Source organism: Adiantum capillus-veneris, chromosome 3, assembly GCF_014529385.1.
Source record: "Adiantum capillus-veneris isolate H3 chromosome 3, ASM1452938v2, whole genome shotgun sequence".
In the NCBI taxonomy this organism is placed as follows: Eukaryota; Viridiplantae; Streptophyta; class Polypodiopsida; order Polypodiales; family Pteridaceae; genus Adiantum; species Adiantum capillus-veneris.
The window spans coordinates 129,745,063-129,762,511 of record NC_140933.1 but is presented as its reverse complement, the minus strand read 5'-3'; the positions used below and the strand labels follow the sequence as shown (position 1 = coordinate 129,762,511).

Genomic DNA, 17,449 nt, shown 5'->3' with positions numbered 1-17,449 from the left:
AGAAGCTTTCTGACGCTGAAATGCGTTATCTAACGTATGGAAAGGAGCTTTATGCTATAGTCCACGCCTTGAAGAAAAGGGGGCACTACTTGTATGGCTCTAAGTTTGTTGCATGGACAAATCATCATTCCTTGCGCTATATCTGTGATCAGGGTGATCTCAGAGGTCGGAAGGCTAGATGGGTTGAGCTTATGCAATAGTTTGACTTTGAGATCCGCTATAGAAAAGGATCCAGCAAATCGAGTTGCCGATGCGCTCAGCAGGATTCCTGAGGTCAATGCCTTGTCTATGGCTGAAATCTCGACGGATTTCTATCTCTCTCTCCGAGGGCTATGTCGTTTTGATGGCCATTTTGGCAAGATATGGAACGAGGTCGAAGCAGGGTATGACTCGCATATAGGCTTGGGTGGTCCGGAGACCCAAGTGAGTCGTGCTTGAGAGACGAGACAGCGACAATATTCCATTAGAGGTGGACTATTGTTTAGAAATAGTAAAGTCTGCGTGCCGGAAATCGATGAGATTTGACAAAGGATTTTGTGCGAATGCCACGATGTTCCTAGCACTAGGCACCTAGGCATCGAGAGAACTTTGGCTTTGGTCAAGCGATATTTCTATTGGCCAAGAATGCGCTCTTACATAGAGAGCTATGTGAAGAGATGCGCTCAGTGTCAGGTCAATAAGGCAGAGCGCCTTAGGAAAGCTGGCCTGCTACACCCATTGGAAATCCCAGATGCCAAGTGGCAGAGTATTTCCATGGACTTCATCGTTGGTTTGCCTAATACTAGTCGGGGCAATGACGCTATTTGGGTTGTGGTCGATAGACTCACAAAAATGGCGAAGTTTATACCAACGAAGTCGACAGTAAAAAGCCATGAGTTGGCGGTTTTATTTGTTGATCAGCTTTATAAGCTGTATGGTCTCCCAGAGGATATCGTCAGTGATCGAGATACTAAGTTCACTGGCCGATTTTGGCGAGATGTGTTTGCTCATCTTCAGACGAAGTTGAGTATGTCGTCTTCTTACCATCCTGAGTCCGACGGACAAACTGAGAGGATGGATCAGACGTTAGAGGACATGTTGAGAGCTTATGTCTCTCATAGGCAATCTGACTGGGAAAGGTATCTTCCACAGTTAGAGTTTTCCTATAATAGTAGCAAGCATTCTGCTACTGGATTTAGCCCGTTCATGTTGATGTATGGATTCGAGCCTAAATCCCCGATTGCTATTGGCTTAGAGAAAGTCAAGGACCGCCAAGCTCGTGATTTCCTGTATGACATGCAGGAAATGCTCGAATTGGCCAAGGATAGCATAAGAACGGCTCGTGATCGAGTCACTACTTATGCTAATCAAAAGAGATCTCCAAAGACTCTAGATGTGGGACAATGGGTTTATCTGAAGATACCCAAGGATTCCAAGACTATGCGAACAGGAAAGCATTATAAGCTTTCAGCTAGATATGGTGGTCCGTTCTTGATCACAAAGAAAATTGGCCAGGTTGCCTACAAACTGGCTCTTCCTTCGGATGTTAGTGTACATCCAGTGTTTCATGTCAGCCGCCTTAAAGTGAAATTGGGCGAAGCTGATGTTGTCGTACTAATTGAGGAAAATGTATGGCAAGATATGCAAACTGAGTATATTCCTCGAGACCCAGAAGCAGTTTTGGATCATCGTACCCGTCATTCGTGCCAAAAGGCTTATGACGAGTACTTAATCAAATGGAAGGGTCAATCTGAAAGGTTTGCTACTTGGGAACCTGTTAGAGCTTTGAAAGCTCAGTATCCCCACTTCATTGATGAGGACATCAATGGTTCTTAAGGGGGGAAGTATGTTATGTCCCGCTCACAAGAGAGGGGATCTAGCCCAGATGCCGTCGGGATGGGCATCTGGTGTCCGGGCGGACGTAGTGTGAACCCGGCCAGTGTGGCCGGTCATTATTATAAAAGGGAGGCCGAGGCGTCATTTGCAGTTATCGACCCCACTGGCAGAGTGCCAGTGGTTAGCCCGCGAGGCTAGGAGTGCGCGAGGTCACCTCGAGGAGGTGAGGCCGGGTGGTATGGGACGCTCGGTCTTACAGGTGCACGCCTACGTCCTCGGACGCTGGCCCCAGCACGGGGGAGCTGTCGGATGGTGGCTATGGTTGGGTGGTTCGTTCGACGAGCATCTGTAGGCGGTTCGTGTGGCCGGGAGATCTTATCTCCGCGTTCGTTTCAATGGCTCCGAGGGCTATGTCGTTCTGATGGCCATTTTGGCAAGATATGAAACGAGGTCGAAGCGGGGCATGACTCGTATACAGGCTTGGGTGGTCCGAAGACCCAAGTGAGTCGTGCTGGAGAGACGAGACAACGACAATATTCCATTAGAGGTGGACTATTGTTCAGAAAAGGTAAATTCTGCGTGTCGGAAATCGATGAGATTCGACAAAGGACTTTGTGCGAATGCCACGATGTTCCTAGCGCTGGGCACCCATGCATCCAGAGAACATTGGCTTTGGTCAAGTGATATTTCTATTGGCCAAGCATGCGCTCTTACATAGAGAGCTATGTAAAGAGATGCGCTCAGTGTCAGGTCAATAAGGCAGAGCGCCTTAGGAAAGCTGGCCTGCTACACCATTGGAAATCCCAGATGCCAAGTGGCAAAGTATTTCCATTGACTTCATCGTTGGTTTGCCAAATACTTGTTGGGGCAATGACGCTATTTGGGTTGTGGTCGATAGACTCACAAAAATGGCGAATTTTATACCAATGAAGTCGACAGTAAAAAGCCATGAGTTGGCGGTTTTATTTGTTGATCAGCTTTATAAGCTGTATGGTCTCCCAGAAGATATTGTCAGTAATCGAGATACTAAGTTCACTGGCCGATTTTGGCGAGATGTCTTTGCTCACCTTCAGACGAAGTTGAGTATGTCGTCTTCTGACCCGACGGACAAACTGAGAGGATGAATCAAACGTTAGAGGACATGTTGAGAGCCTATGTCTCTCATAGGCAGTCTGACTGGGAAAGGTATCTTCCACAGTTAGAGTTTGCCTATAATAGTAGCAAGCATTCTGCTACTGGATTTAGCCCATTCATGCTGATGTATGGATTTGAGCCTAAATCCCCAATTGCTATTGGCTTGAGAAAGTCAAGGAACGCAAAGCTCGTGATTTCCTGTATGACATGCAGGAAATGCTCGAATTATGCTCGAATTGGTTAAGGATAGTATAAGAACTGCTGGTGATCGAGTCACTACTTATGCTAATCAAAAGAGGTCTCCAAGGACTCTAGATGTGGGACAATGGGTCTATCTGAAGATACCCAAGGATTCCAAAACTATGCGAACAGGAAAGCATTATAAGCTTTCAACTAGATATTGTGGTCCGTTCTTGATCACAAAGAAAATTGGCCAAGTTGCCTACAAACTGGCTCTTCCTTCGGATGTTAGTGTACATCTAGTGTTTCATGTTAGCCGCCTTAAAGTGTAATTGAGCGAAGCCGACATTGTTGTGCCTATCGAGGAAAATGTATGGCAAGATATGCAAACTGAGTATATTCCTCGAGAACCAGAAGCAGTTTTAGATCATCGTACCCGTCATTCGCGCCAAAAGGCTTATGACGAGTACTTAATGAAATGGAAGGGTCAATCTGAAAGGTTTGCTATTTGGGAACTTGTTAGAGCTTTGAAGGCTCAGTATCCCCACTTCATTGATGAGGACATCAATGGTTCTTAAGGGGGGAAGTATGTTATTTCCCGCTCACAGGAGAGGGGATCTAGCCCAGATGCCGTCGGGATGGGCATCCAGTGTTTGGGCGGACGTAGTGTGAACGTGGCCAGTGTGGCCGGCCATTATTCTAAAAGGGAGGCCAAGGCCTCATTTACAGTTATCGACCCCCACTGGTAGAGTGCCAGTGGTTAGCCCGCGAAGCTAGGAGTGCGTGAGGTCACCTCGAGGAGGTGAGGCTGGGTGGTATGGGATGCTCGGTCTTACAGGTGCAGGCCCACGTCCTCGGACTCTGGCCCCAGCACGGGGGAGCTGCCGGATGGTGGCTATGGTCGGGTGGTTCGTCCGACGCGTATCTGTAGGTGGTCTGTGTAGTCGGGAGATCCATCTCCTTGTTCGTTTCAACCCCCCTTCAACATCAGCCCCATCGGTGTTTGCTTCTCAGACTAGAACAAAGCTCTCCTCTGTGTCTAGCGAACTCCCTTCACAAAGCTTCCTCAAGTCGGGATACAACAAAAACAATGTTGATTCCAAGCTTGATGAATTCCCTGATCATGATATCTCTCTGCTTGAGTGCTATCTCCCCTCACTGCCCCCTCCCTCACTCCTCGCCCTTACCCACCCCCTACTCGCCCCTCACACCCCCTTCGCCCCTACACACTCTCTCTCGCCCCTACCCTCTCCCTCACACTCACTCGCCCCTAGTCCCTCCCCCTCGCCCCCCCTATCCACCCCTCGCTCCTTATCTACCCCTCGCCCCCCTACCCAACCCTCGCCCCTTATCTACTCCTTGCCACCCCTACCCACCCCTCACCCCTAGTCCCTCCCCCTCGCCCCTTATCTACCCCTCCGCCCCCCCCTCCCCCCTACCCACCTCTCGCCCCTTATCTACCCCTCGCCCCTAGTCCCTACTCCTCGGGCCTCGCCCCTTATCTACCCCTCGCCCCCCTAACCAACCGTCACCCTTGCTTGCCTCTAGTTCCTCCCCCTCGCGCCGCTAACCAGCCCTGCTCCTGCTCGCCCCTAGTCCCTCCCCCTCGCCCCTTATCTACCCCTCACCCACCTAACCAACCCTTGCCCCTGCCCGCCCGTATCTACCCCTCGCCCCCCTATCTACCTATGGCCCCCTAACCCCTCGCCCCTGGTCCCCTATACCCAACCCTTGCCCCTCCCCCTCACCCTTGCCCCTATCTACTCCTTGCCCCTCCCTTCGGCTCCTACCCACCTTCGCCTCTCCCCTCTCGTCCTATCCAATTATCACCCCTCGAGCAAACCTTAAACGAGTCTACTTGCACATTAATCTACATCCTCGGCCGTGCTTGTAGTGCTTGGCACGATTAACTCGGCGCTCTGCGACTCTCTACACACAATCCGTATATACTGCGCTCGCATACTCGCGCCATCGAAATTCACGTGCTCTCAGTCAGATTTTCAAGATACCAGCTTTCAGCTTTCAGCTTTCAGCACAGAAATGGGGATTATGCTATATACAGAATTGCGATTGCTACATGGGGCATACAATGGCATACTGTTTGATGTATGATCTATGGGGATATTTTGATGTATGCTCTTATGCGGATTGACAGTATCTAGGTAGCTTATAGTGAGGTAACTGTGTATGCTCTTGGGATTGAAGTATACTGCTATAGCTAGTCCGTCATTCAGTTTCATCACGTGAATGTGGCAGGAGGCAAAAAACTGTTGCTGAGGAAAAGGCCTCAACCATTCGTGGATGACAAAATCACGAGCTCACCATTGTACAGATGCAATACCTAGTGGTTTTCTTTCGCAGTTTTTTTAGTATTCCTCTCACCGAGACGGTGAGCAGTCTTGTGGTGGGCAACCTGTAGCAGGCTACAATGTCACTTTCACAGGATACGCAGTTAGTGCAATTGGTTTGGTCTTGTTCACACTCGACGGACTCTCTGGGCTGGGCAGTGACACGTGGCAGGGATACGGACTGTGGTCTAGTGGACATCATGGCCAGGTCACCACCACCACTCAGTTTGGAGATAGACATTTATGAGCCGTTGGTGGCTCTTTATGGTGGTACGTATGAGTAGTAGATGTTGGGTCATCATTACCATCTTCTTCATATATGGTCCAACGTTGTCGTCTAGAGAAGAAAGTCTATACACACATCACTTCTGCACCATCCGTGCACATCTGAGCCTTGACACCCCCATTATACCCGTGAGTTCTGGGTTGGAGTTGAGTGTGCTGCCACGCGAGAGTCTGTACCGGTTCCTTTTAGATAGTCGAGTCCATATGTTCTGGTCTGTTGCTGTGTCTCTGTGTTGATTTGTTGTTATCTATTGTTTCCTGTGTTTTCATTTTGTTTTGAGTGAGTTGTCATGCACATTCCACTGAGGAGCACCCACTGTAGAGAGCACGACACACTATCCGCGCTACAACAATAAAGCCAAAAAGCACGATAAAAAGCATAAGAAAGGAACTGACTTCCCGGGTTATTTGGGTCGCCAATCTAATTTTGCATCGGCAAAAAAGTAGAAGAAGCGTCTATGATTTGAAGGACTACCTAGTTTTTCTTCATCTTCTTCTTATGACAGTTCTTCTAGCTCTTCTGACTCGAGCGAAGAAGACAAAAGGCAAAAAGTGGAGCAAAAAGCAAAGCTTCGGAAAGGGCCCATCGTCGAATGTGGCTCTCACATAGATGATGCTCCTGTAGCATAAGAATATCAATAGGTCCACCCACAAGGCATCTCTTGAGCTCCTGTCTCAAACGACTCCGATGGCGTACAAACTGTGGTCCTCCAAGGCCCTGAATATTCCATGAGACAATCCTCATGGGGTTAGTGAGAGAAGACAGATGCTGCCATAGCAAGGAGGTGAGCAATCTTTGAGGCCGGTTTGGATGGGGAGTAAATCGCATCCGAACGACCCCAAGACAAACGAGACTGCATGACATGCCCCACAAAGGCCAAGATGCCTGTGTAGTTCTTTGAGCCACATCCTTTGCCCAAGAGTCCTCATGAGTGTATTCATAGCAAGGTGAGAACTGCGCATTTGCAAAAAAGTGGCAAAGTCACTATGAACTTGGCCAACGGCTAGAGGGTTTGCACCAAGTCAGTGATCCCAAGGTCCTCTGTGTGATGGGAGAACTCAAGGGCCCGAGTCTGGAGCCAACCAAGTGTCGAATCCAAGGTGCAATCCTGTTGGTCCTGACCACAAAGTGGAAAAGAGTATTCCACTGCAGAGTCTAAAGCATCCGTGCCGCATGCCGCAAGAAATAGGACATGAACTCGAAAGAAAGCAGCCTCTAGGTCCGCATGGGGATCGCCGAGGAAGCGAGTGAAGGCGTAGCTGAAGAAGTCTCATCATTTGTTACTGTCGAAACTGGAGAGGCCCCTTGGGATGGCCCCAAATGCGGACGTCTCAATCAGGAGGCGAGGTCGAAGTACCTCTCCCGAGCAAGCCTACTCGCAACAAAAGAGCTGCCCAAGGAGCGGCGTGACGTAGGTATGCGCTTAGACCCAGTAGTAGGAGGAGAGAGAGGGGGGATTGAAGGTGGTGAGGGAGAGACTGGTGGCGAGGGGGGGTTGGGGAATGTTAGGTGTGGGAGAGCAAGGGGGGTTGGGGGTTGGCTGGAATGCGCTCAGACCTAGTAGCAGGAGGAGAGAGAGGGGGGATTGAACGTGGTGAGGGAGAGATTGGTGGTGAGGGGGGGCTGGGGAATGTCAGGTGTGGGAGAGCAAGGGGGTGGGGGGGTGGGGAGGAGGAGGCTCGGGGGGAGGGGTGGGCCAAGTCCTCCTGCCCAGAAAAAATGGAGGGTGAGAGGTCTGAGGCGGTCTCCTGCTGCAGAGGTCTAAAGCGGTTTCCCGTGAGAACCCACTCCTGACGAGGAACCATGGGACTGCCCCTCGAACGAGGTGCCTGGCCGTGTCGATGGCGGCCTCGAACTTGATGCCATCCCTCCTTAATCTAGCCATCTGTCGCTGCTGGTTCGAGGTGCCTGGCTGTGTCGATAGCGGCCTCGAACTTGATGCCATCCCTCCTTAGTCTAGCCATCTGTCGCTGCTGGAGCTAGATCTCTGGGGGTCTCTGAAGTCTTGGTAGGGAAAACCTTGGAACTCGAAGAGGGACCCGCCTTGGGGGCATGTGGCTGTGGAGCTGGCCGAGCTCTCCCGCTCATCTATCTGCAAATGAAGCACTGGTTCGGGAGGCCCTAATACTCCACACTCTGTCCAATCCAACGACCACTCACTTGAGACAGTAAAACCACCTTCGGAAGTGTGTGTGTCTATCCCGTACAAGAATCCACACAGTGGGTTACCGTGCGGCCTTGGCCATAACCCAAGCGGGGAGGGGGGGGGGGGGGGTTTAATATCGAGGGCTTTGTGCCATGTGCACAAATGAATACCCTCTGATTCCTCTGATCAGAAACTTTGAAGGGTGCTCGCTAGTGCCACTTAGACACTAGCGCTCAAAATCTATCATCACCTGGGGGTTTTTGTGCCGGGGGCGGGGGGGATGAGATGGCGGGGAAGATCAGCACGGGGAGGGGTGTGCGATGGCAAGGATCAGCAGCAGAGAGCCCAATAAACTACCTTTGTTTTTTTCTTAAATTGTGTATTTGTTCATCTTTACCTGACTGTCAGAAGCCTAAAGCTAATCTGTTTTACTTGCTTTATTCTATGCATTTTCCTGATAGACGCTTGCTAGTGTTTGAGGCTTACTGAGTCAAGATATTCTGCTATAGGGTGATGCTTCATGATGCTTTTCAGTTGTGATTACTTGAAAATTTCTAACAGAAATTTCACTTTGTGTTTTTGGGCCTTGATGTTGATCCAGGGGCGATGGACACTAAGATCTTGGAAGCTTTGTTTTGGGAGGGTGTACCTGTTTTCGACATGGGGAGCAATGTAAATACAATTGACGTTGGCTGGGGTACACCCACTTTCCACAAAATGGGGAGAGAGAAAGTTATTTTGGTTGACCATGTCTTATCTATGGGCTTTGAAATCCTCATGTGTGACACAGATATGGTGTGGATGAAGGTACAGCTTCTTGTTTTTGATGTCTGGGAGGCATATGTTATTCTTTGGGCTCGGACATGAGATCTCTCTTTTTTATGCAGTGTCGTTCTCTGGGCTTTGATAGGAAGTCCCTAGAAAAAGTTAGAAATTGCTCTTTTGTGTTTAATGAAGGTCAGCATATTCAAGTTGAAAAGAATAACGTGTCACTATACTTGGTTTGAGCCAGATTCAAAGTCCTCGAGCCCAATACTTCTGCTTGCTTATCACAAGAAAATGTCATTAAAATTCTCCACTTAAAGCATCCTTCTCATGTGGTTATCTGTCATGGATGCCAGATTTTGAGAAGCTAGACTCTAGAAAGTATGACAAGGAAGGTTTTAAGAAGGTCCTAGCAGCTTCTTGAAGAATCTTCTGGAAGATAGCTACAGAAGTTTTTTGAAGATTGCCTGCGCCATTGCTTATGCCACCACCAATGACATCACTTATGTCATCACCCCTTAACCTCCTCTGCTTAACGTTGTGAGGAAGGAGAGTAAACAACCCCAATGCCTCTATCGCACTTCGGAACAGCACCAACACACCAATCCGCACCAAACACAGGAAATCAAACACCTTTCTGCCAAAGTCCCTGAATGTGTTCTTGTGTAGGTAGGCTAATAAACAGTAATGCAAGATAGGTTAATAAGTTAACAAGATATTAGATGATGATGCTCAGCCGAAAACGCTCATCTACAATGATTCATGTACCCAAAACCACAAAAAAACATTGTCACAATCCAACACACGAAAAGCAGTAGAAAAAGCTTATATTTACTGCTCAAGAGTGTTGCATAAAATTTTACCCTCAGAATCTTAGAAATCTGAATACATGAGCAATCCAGCCAAACTTTCCAAAAGGCTCTTGAGGTGTACAGTTTTGATAACGTATGTAAAAATTATGAGAAAAACTCTGGTTTTCGGGCTCCAAAACCCTATTTTGACTACTACTACTGCTTCTCCTCTCTCTTGCAACCACCAGAATGTGGCTTTCCTTCTTTTGTCACTTAGGAACTCATTTTCTATCAATAATGTGGCCACTTGTCCTCATACTAAACTTGCACTGCATAGCTGCCACTATCCTTTATTTACTAATTATATCTTGCAAGGTTTATGAGAGTTCTTGTCTAGGCTTGGATTTACTACTAGAATTATCTCCTATATGGACACACATCTTATATGGCTTACAAAAACAATTTTGTAAAAATGCCGAACATAGTCTTACCCACCCCTAGTTTGCACGGTATCGTGACCTTGGCTCTGATCAGTTGAGAGATCATAGATACCAAGGGCCTCTCCATACGTCTTCAACCATCCTGGCCTATAGAAGGTCCCCATATCTGCACCCCATACAACATAGCTGAGGCTACTAAAGTATCAAAGAGCCATAACTTTGTCCGAGGTTCCTGGAACTGAACCTGCGAACACATCCTCTCCAAGCCTCCCAAGGCCTCAAAAGCTCTCGTCAGTCTAGTTTCTGCTGCTCTCCCCAAAGAAAACCTCGGCCCAGTGAAGACAACCCCAAGGTAAGTGTGTGCATCTGTATACTCTACAATCTCCTGACCATACGTGAAAGTCGATGCTGATCTCCTGATCCAGTGTGGTGTGGTGTTAAACACCATAACCTTGGTTTTACCAAGGTTTACAAACAATCCACTATCCTCTGCAAAATTGTGTAATGCATCCAACTGTCGCTGCATACCCTCTGATGAGTCAGAGATCAACACAATATCATCAGCATATATCAATAATGGGATCCACGTCCCTGCCAGCTGGGCACCTCTATCATCCTCTCTGTCAGTGTAATCAGACACCTCATCAACATACATACCAAAGAGAGTGGGAGACAATGGGCAACCCTGTTTCACCCCAATGGTGGAGTGAACTAAATCAGATATCCCCTCTGGAGTGCGTACATGTCCCATCACTGATCTGTATAGAGCCATAATCCCCCAAATCAACACTATGGGCACCCCCATCTCTTGCAGTTGTGCATCAATCGAGCTCTTGGTACCATGTCAAATGCTTTGCGGAAATTCACAAAGCTACAATAAATCCGTCTCCCATGTGACCTACCCTCCTCAATGATGGCTCTGAGTGTCAGAATATGATCAAGAGTGGAGAAACCCCTCTCGAAACCGGCCTGGCCCTTTGCCCGTACACACCCTCACCCTCTGCCCAATTACTCAACTTCTGCTCAAGAATGGATGCATACAACCGTGCCAATGTGTGCCTAACCATAATAGTGCGGTAATTCCCAGGCTCTGTAGGATCACCTGCTTTGAAGATAGGCACAATAGTAAAAAACCTCCAAGTCTCAGGTAACCCCTCACACATGGCAAGATTGAACAACACTGCAAGAACCTCTACCAGTATATCTCTAGCATGTATAAAGTGCTCTGCTACTAGACCATCATGATCATATGCCTTGTTGGTCCTCATCCTGTCAATGGCTTTCTTTACCATCTCAGTGGTAAAGAAGGTGCTGGTAGGTGGGCATGGCTCTGTAGGATCTGGAAGGGGCTCCTGTCGAGGAACCGTATATCGATGAGACATACTGGCCCCACACATCAAGAGAAGTAATCACTGGGGGAGGGGATTTCTCATGAAAGAATCGCCATGCCTCTCTTGAGTCTTTACTCAAGAACAATTGATACAAGTCTCGCTCCATCTGGGCCAAGTAAGCTCGTTTCCTCCTTCGTACAAGGCGTCGGGAAGCAATCCAAGATTGTCTGTAAGTGATGACTCCTAAAAGAAGATCCCTCTGAAGGTTGGCTCTCATCTCTCTGCACTCCTCATCATAAGAACTATTCTGGGGGGGCGTGCTCCCAGAATGTCGCTTCCGACCCGGCGGAGTTTGTGGATATGCTTCTGATGCTGCACCATGCAGTGTCTCAGTCAGTAAAGTGGTGTACTCCTCCATTGAGAGGTCAGGACCAGCTGTGCATAGACGGTTATAGATCTCCTTTGTATAAATCGAGCCAGTCTCTGGTGTAAATGTATAACGGGTATGTGACCTGCCTCCTGATGGTTGGGTTGTACTATACTGAAATGAAACAGACAATGTCAAAAAGAGCATGATCCACTACTACGCCCACTGGTCTGGCTCCCACTAAAAAATCCTAAATACAAGGAATAAAGCTTGGCTATGCCATAACATAGTCCACTGTACTGGCCCCGTGTCTGTGTGGAAAGCATGTGAAACCTGCTGCTCCAAGAAATCGCTATAAGCCATTAAGTATGTACTATGGCTAACCCATGTGTAATCGTCATCTTTGTGAGGTATCTCCCATAATCCGTCTGCTCTCTGTCATGTGAGCATCTGTCAAGCCCCAACTCACCCACATCCAGGTCTCTAAGCATCTCATCTGAAGTGTTGTAGAAGATTGTCTGAGAGGTACCCGTTCGGGCATTGAAGTCCCCTAGGCGGATGATAACACTATCCCTAGAAAATTCCCATATATCATCATCTAGTATAGAGAAAGGCAATTGTCCTCTAGATGCAATATATACTGACGTACTGGGGGGAAGTAACCTATGGCAATGTATAGAAATCAGCGTGTGTCAGCTCTCAGCCTCACCCACATGTATCTAGCATGATCTCTCCGTACAATATGTAGTAGTGGTTGTAACTCCTCCCTAAATAGCACTGCTACTCCTCTAGAACCTCTACTCCCATACTCAGATCTCGCGACGCTCTCCCATTTGTATCCCACCACATGTGGCATAAGCTGTCCAGGGGCCTGATGAGTCTCTGAGAAGAAAACAATGTCCTTGTCTCTAAAACTCTCCTCAAAGGCATCAACATCCAACCTCATAGATCCATTACAATTCCAAGTAGCCATCTTCAGTGTGATCCCATACGTCTCACACTATCACGTGCACATCTAACCCTATGTGTACGTGGACAAGCTACTTCATGGCAAGGGTTCAGTTCAGTTAAGTTAGCTTAGGAAGTGATATGACACTTTTGTGAGTCTGTTCGCAGACCGTGCATGTCCAAACACTTAGATTAGATGATATGCTCTGGTTGCACACAACATGACCATCAGATTACCATCAGATAACAGTCAGAACCCATTAGGAGCATTTTTACAGTGCATAGACCTATTTTCCGTATCTTTGACATTTTTCAGCTATTATTTTTAAGTGCATGTCCAAACACTTAGATTAGATGATATGCTCTGGTTGCACACAACATGACCATCAGATTACCATCAGATAACAGTCAGAACCCATTAGGAGCATTTTTACAGTGCATAGACCTATTTTCCGTATCTTTGACATTTTTTAGTTATTATTTTTAAGTGACTTTTGTTGGGAACTGGGTAGGGCAAATTAGCAAAGCCAATATATAAGAAAAGCCTAGCGCTAGCATTTCTGGCAGAAGAGGCAACAGGAACTTCGGTTCAACAAGCACTTTCTCAGTAGAAATCCCCCATCAGCAGACCTAGCGTTTTTGCATCAGCAGAGAGCTAGCGTTTTTGCATTGAAGACGAGCCCTGGCGTTTGCATTGTAGATCAGCCCTAGCGTTAGCAGTTCTCCACAGTAGGACACATATTTCAGCCCTCGTTTTTGAATTGCAGATCAGCCCCTAGCGTTTTGCAGTTCCATCGCGACAAGATCCACAGTAGCACCAGCGTTTTCGGTCTCCAGCAGTCAGACATCGCAGTAGGACCCCCAAACTTCGCAGATCTCACCTTCCCGCAACAGATCCTCGCGGCACGGTCAAATCCATCGAAGTTGCAGATTTCAGCATCTGCGTTTTCAGCGCGTCGTCGTTGCATCGTCGTCATCGACATAGAGTCAGAATTCAGCAGATAAAGATTTGCAGATTTCAGCCTTAGCATTTTCAGATTTCAGCTCGTCTCGTCGTCGACCTCATTGTCGTCGACCTCGTCGGCAAGTCCAAAGCATTGTAGAGATTTGTGCAATCGATAGTAGACCGCTCTTGCCATAGAGAGTGGGCCCCTCGGAGGAGGGTTTTGACAACTTATCTGGTGTCGTATTCTTCTCTCTGTATCTCTCAGTCTCAGCACCTTCATTCACAGTGTTTGCCACTTTGTTTGTGATCATTTGCACTCTCTCACTAAGGAACGGAAGGCTCTCCCTTCCGCAAGTATCCCTTCCGTAAGTAAAAGGAACCTTCAGCACAGTTCGGAGCACTCATCTTGAGCAAAGCTCAACATTCACTTCCGTTGCACCTTACATTTGTAACAGAGCTTTGGCAGTGTTCTGTATCATTCAAGGAAAGAACCACATAATTTTTTTTTGCTTGTTGTGGTCGCACGTAACCCAAGTCTACTTGGGCGTGTCGATTCCTAGTGTTGTTTTTGAAGAGTGACAGGAAACCCAAGAAAGAATGACTTGTCCAGCCTTCCCTTGCTCTCTTCTCACTCATTGCGAGCGGACCATGCACTTAGCGGCCGGCCAATCAACGTGAAGTGGGAAAAAGCAACCTTGGTGTGAGCACAAGGCCGCCAAGGGGTGCGCCCGCAGGGAAGAGTATAGCTCGGGTAAGAGAAGATCCTTCTCTAACACAGATTACAAGCTAAAGAAGAACCTCAAGAACCTCAAGACCTTCAAAAACCTCAAGAACTCAAGAACCCAAGAACCCAAGACCCACAAGAACCCAAGTTCCTCGTGAACTTAAGAACCAAAGATCTCAGTGTATGGTCATCACCCGAAGCGGAATGGATACTTTGCATGAAGGTGAGAGCATGAAGAAGGTGAAGAAGAATTTTCCCCACCGGGAGGTTTTTGTAACCACCCCCCCTTCCCCATCTACGCCACGGTTTGCACCAAATCCTATGGAGGCTTTGGTCAAGTCGATGATGGACATGATGGTACAACAACAAGAAGTGAATCGCGTTGCGATGACACAACTAGAAAGAACAACAGAACGACAGGAAGCCGTGGAGCGTGAACGCCAAAACAGACAAGAAACCTTGGCTCGCGAAGCTCGCTTGGCGGTCGAGGAACGAAAAGAAAGAAAAGCAGAACGACAGGAATCCATTGTGCGTGAGCGTGAGCAAGCACGCTTGGTGGCCGAAGAAAGATAGGCAGAGCGTGATGCACAGAGAGAACTACGCATGCAAGAGTTGATCCGACAGGTTCTCACCTCGAAGTTAGAGCCAGCTAAAGATGTTGGTAGTTCATCAAGTGGCGCAAGCCGAGATTCAGACTCCAACAACCCCGTCACAGAGAAGGTCACATTCAGTAAGTATGATGGTAAGATGGATGCTAGTGTTATTCATTCTTGGTTGCATCAATTTAATGCTTATTTTGCGACAACTAAGAAGACAGGCAATAGCAAAGTTTTGACGACAGCCATTTATCTTGAACCGATCTTGGCTCGAGTCGAGGTCCAAAGAACTCCCACAGGAAGTATTATGTGTTTGAATGATTAGTGAGCACGCATTGTTGAGTGTTTCATTCGTGATGCTTTCCTGTATTTTAGTCACCGTCCTTATGTGATCCCTTTTCATAGGCATGACATATTGTACGATGAACACGATTCACTCATGAATGAGCACGAATGTATGCGGATTATTCATGAAAAGATGAAATGTTTGCACCCAAGGAATTCACATTCCATGTCTCTTCCTTGGCATGACACAGTATCAGAAAGAGCACAAGAAGGATTGAACATCAAGCATAGGCATTTCCATTGTGATTTGCCACAGTTGATTGATTTAGATCAAAAAGACAAGTTTCGATTTTATTGTTTGCGTATGTTTGATGAACGGTTTGGCGCTCCGTCTCTTTGTTCATCTACATTGCATGCACAGTCTTTAGAGAAGACTATAATTTTTCCAGTCACTTTACATGAAATGGGTATGCTCATGTTTTTGTGTTGCGAGTGGTTTCAGGAATTTTCATCCTCGGAGATTCTTGAAGAAGGACTATCAACGAAGTTGAAGCATTGAAGGAGCCACATATGACTTTGTGTCGCTTTCGGCGCAGCCCAAAGAAGCAAGCGTTGCAGACCTTTATGAAGTTCAAGTATCGCATGACCCACGCATCAGAGTGGACCGGCGAAGAGTCCTTTCTAGGATTCTAGACCTTGTTCCCTCGACGCCATATAGTTCGGTACCAGTACCTCACTTTGGAAAGGAGGGGATGTCACGTGCACATCTAACCCTATGTGTACGTGGACAAGCTACTTCATGGCAAGGGTTCAATTCAGTTAGAAAGTGATCTGGCACTTTTGTGAGTCTATTCGTAGACCGTGCATGTCCAGACACTTAGATTAGATGCATATCCTCTGGTTGCACACAGCATGGCCATCAGATAACAGTCAGAACCCATCAGGAGCATTTTTACAGTGCATAGACCTATTTTCCCTATTTTTGACATTTTTCACTTATTATTTTTAAGTGACTTTTGTTGGGAACTAGGTAGGGCAAATTAGCAGAGCCAATATATAAGAAAAGCGTAGCGCTAGCATTTCTGGTAGAAGAGGCAGCAGGAACTTCGATTCAAGAGGCACCTTCTTAGTAGGACCCCCCATCAACAGACCTAGTGTTTTTGCATCAGCAGAGAGCTAGCGTTTTTGCATTGAAGACCAGCCCTGGCGTTTGCATTGCAGATCAGCCTCGACAACAAAAAGACAGCAGATCAGCCCTAGCGTTAACAGTTCTCCACAATAGGACACAGATTTCAGCCAGTGTTTTTGAATTGCAGATCAGCCCCTAGCGTTTTGCAGTTCCATTGCGACAAGATCCACAGTAGCACCAGCGTTTTCGATTTCCAGCAGTCAGACATTGCAGTAGGACCCCCGAATCTCGCAAATCTCACCTTCCGGCAGTAGATCGCCGCACAGTCCAAAGCATTGTAGAGATTTGTGCAATCAATATTAAACCGCTCTCACCATAGAGAGTGGGGCCTTCGGAGGAGGGTTTTGACAACTTGTCTGGTGTCGTATTCTTCTCTCTCTATCTCTCAGTCTCAGCACCTTCATTCACAGTGCTTGCCACTTTGTTTGTGATCATTTGCACTCTCTCACTAAAGGAATGGAAGGCTCTCTCTTCTGTAAGTAAAAGGAACATTGAGCACAGTTCGGAGCACTCATCTTGAGCAAAGTTCAACATTCACTTCCATTGCACCTTTACACACACCGTCATGTAGTGCGCCGCTCTACAATCACCACTCGACCATTTCTGTAAAAGGCCATCTTTCCCTTCTCCCTTACTGCTGTAATTGACATTACCTCTCTCGTATGCGCAAGCTATGAGAGAGAGAGATCATCACCGCGGAAAATACCTGTCTTCTTGAGAGTAGGTCTCTTTCTCAAGAATTTCTTCTTCTCTTCTAAGGAGGGGAAGCGTAGTATGAGAGCTCTCCCTTTTGAAGATTCTCCCCGGCCATCATTCTTCTTGCCCACTCTTCATGCCTTTGTGTGTGAAGGCTTGTCCACCCCCATCATGGATGTGAGGCTTGTGACCTCTTTTTCCACATTGTTTATGTCCTTGCAGTCGGTTACCCTCACATGTAGAGCCCGCATCGTCCTCTTGTTCCTCTTTGAGGGTCATGTTAATAAGAGTGGGTGTACAAGGAGCTTCCTTACCTTTCCCTTTCTTGGCAACCTCAATCCATTTTTTGGCCTCCTCTACTTTCTTTTGTGTTGCGGAGATGACCGCGGTCCATGACTGCTTCTCCTCACCTTCCTTGAGAACCCGTATTTCTTCTCTCATGGTATTCGATTCTTCCATCAT

At 47.4% G+C, this 17,449-nt stretch overlaps 1 protein-coding gene across 2 annotated transcripts in view; it reads left to right on the top strand.

Moving 5' to 3' along the window:
* The window catches only part of XEG113 (xyloglucanase 113), a 70,468-nt gene that overhangs the window by 20,304 nt on the left and 32,715 nt on the right, over nt 1-17,449 (top strand). For both annotated transcript variants that reach the window (XM_086509177.1, XM_086509178.1), the window contains exon 3: nt 8,511-8,716. In XM_086509177.1, the coding sequence (XP_086365303.1) occupies nt 8,511-8,716 (206 nt within the window). The remainder of the gene's footprint in view (nt 1-8,510; nt 8,717-17,449) is intronic.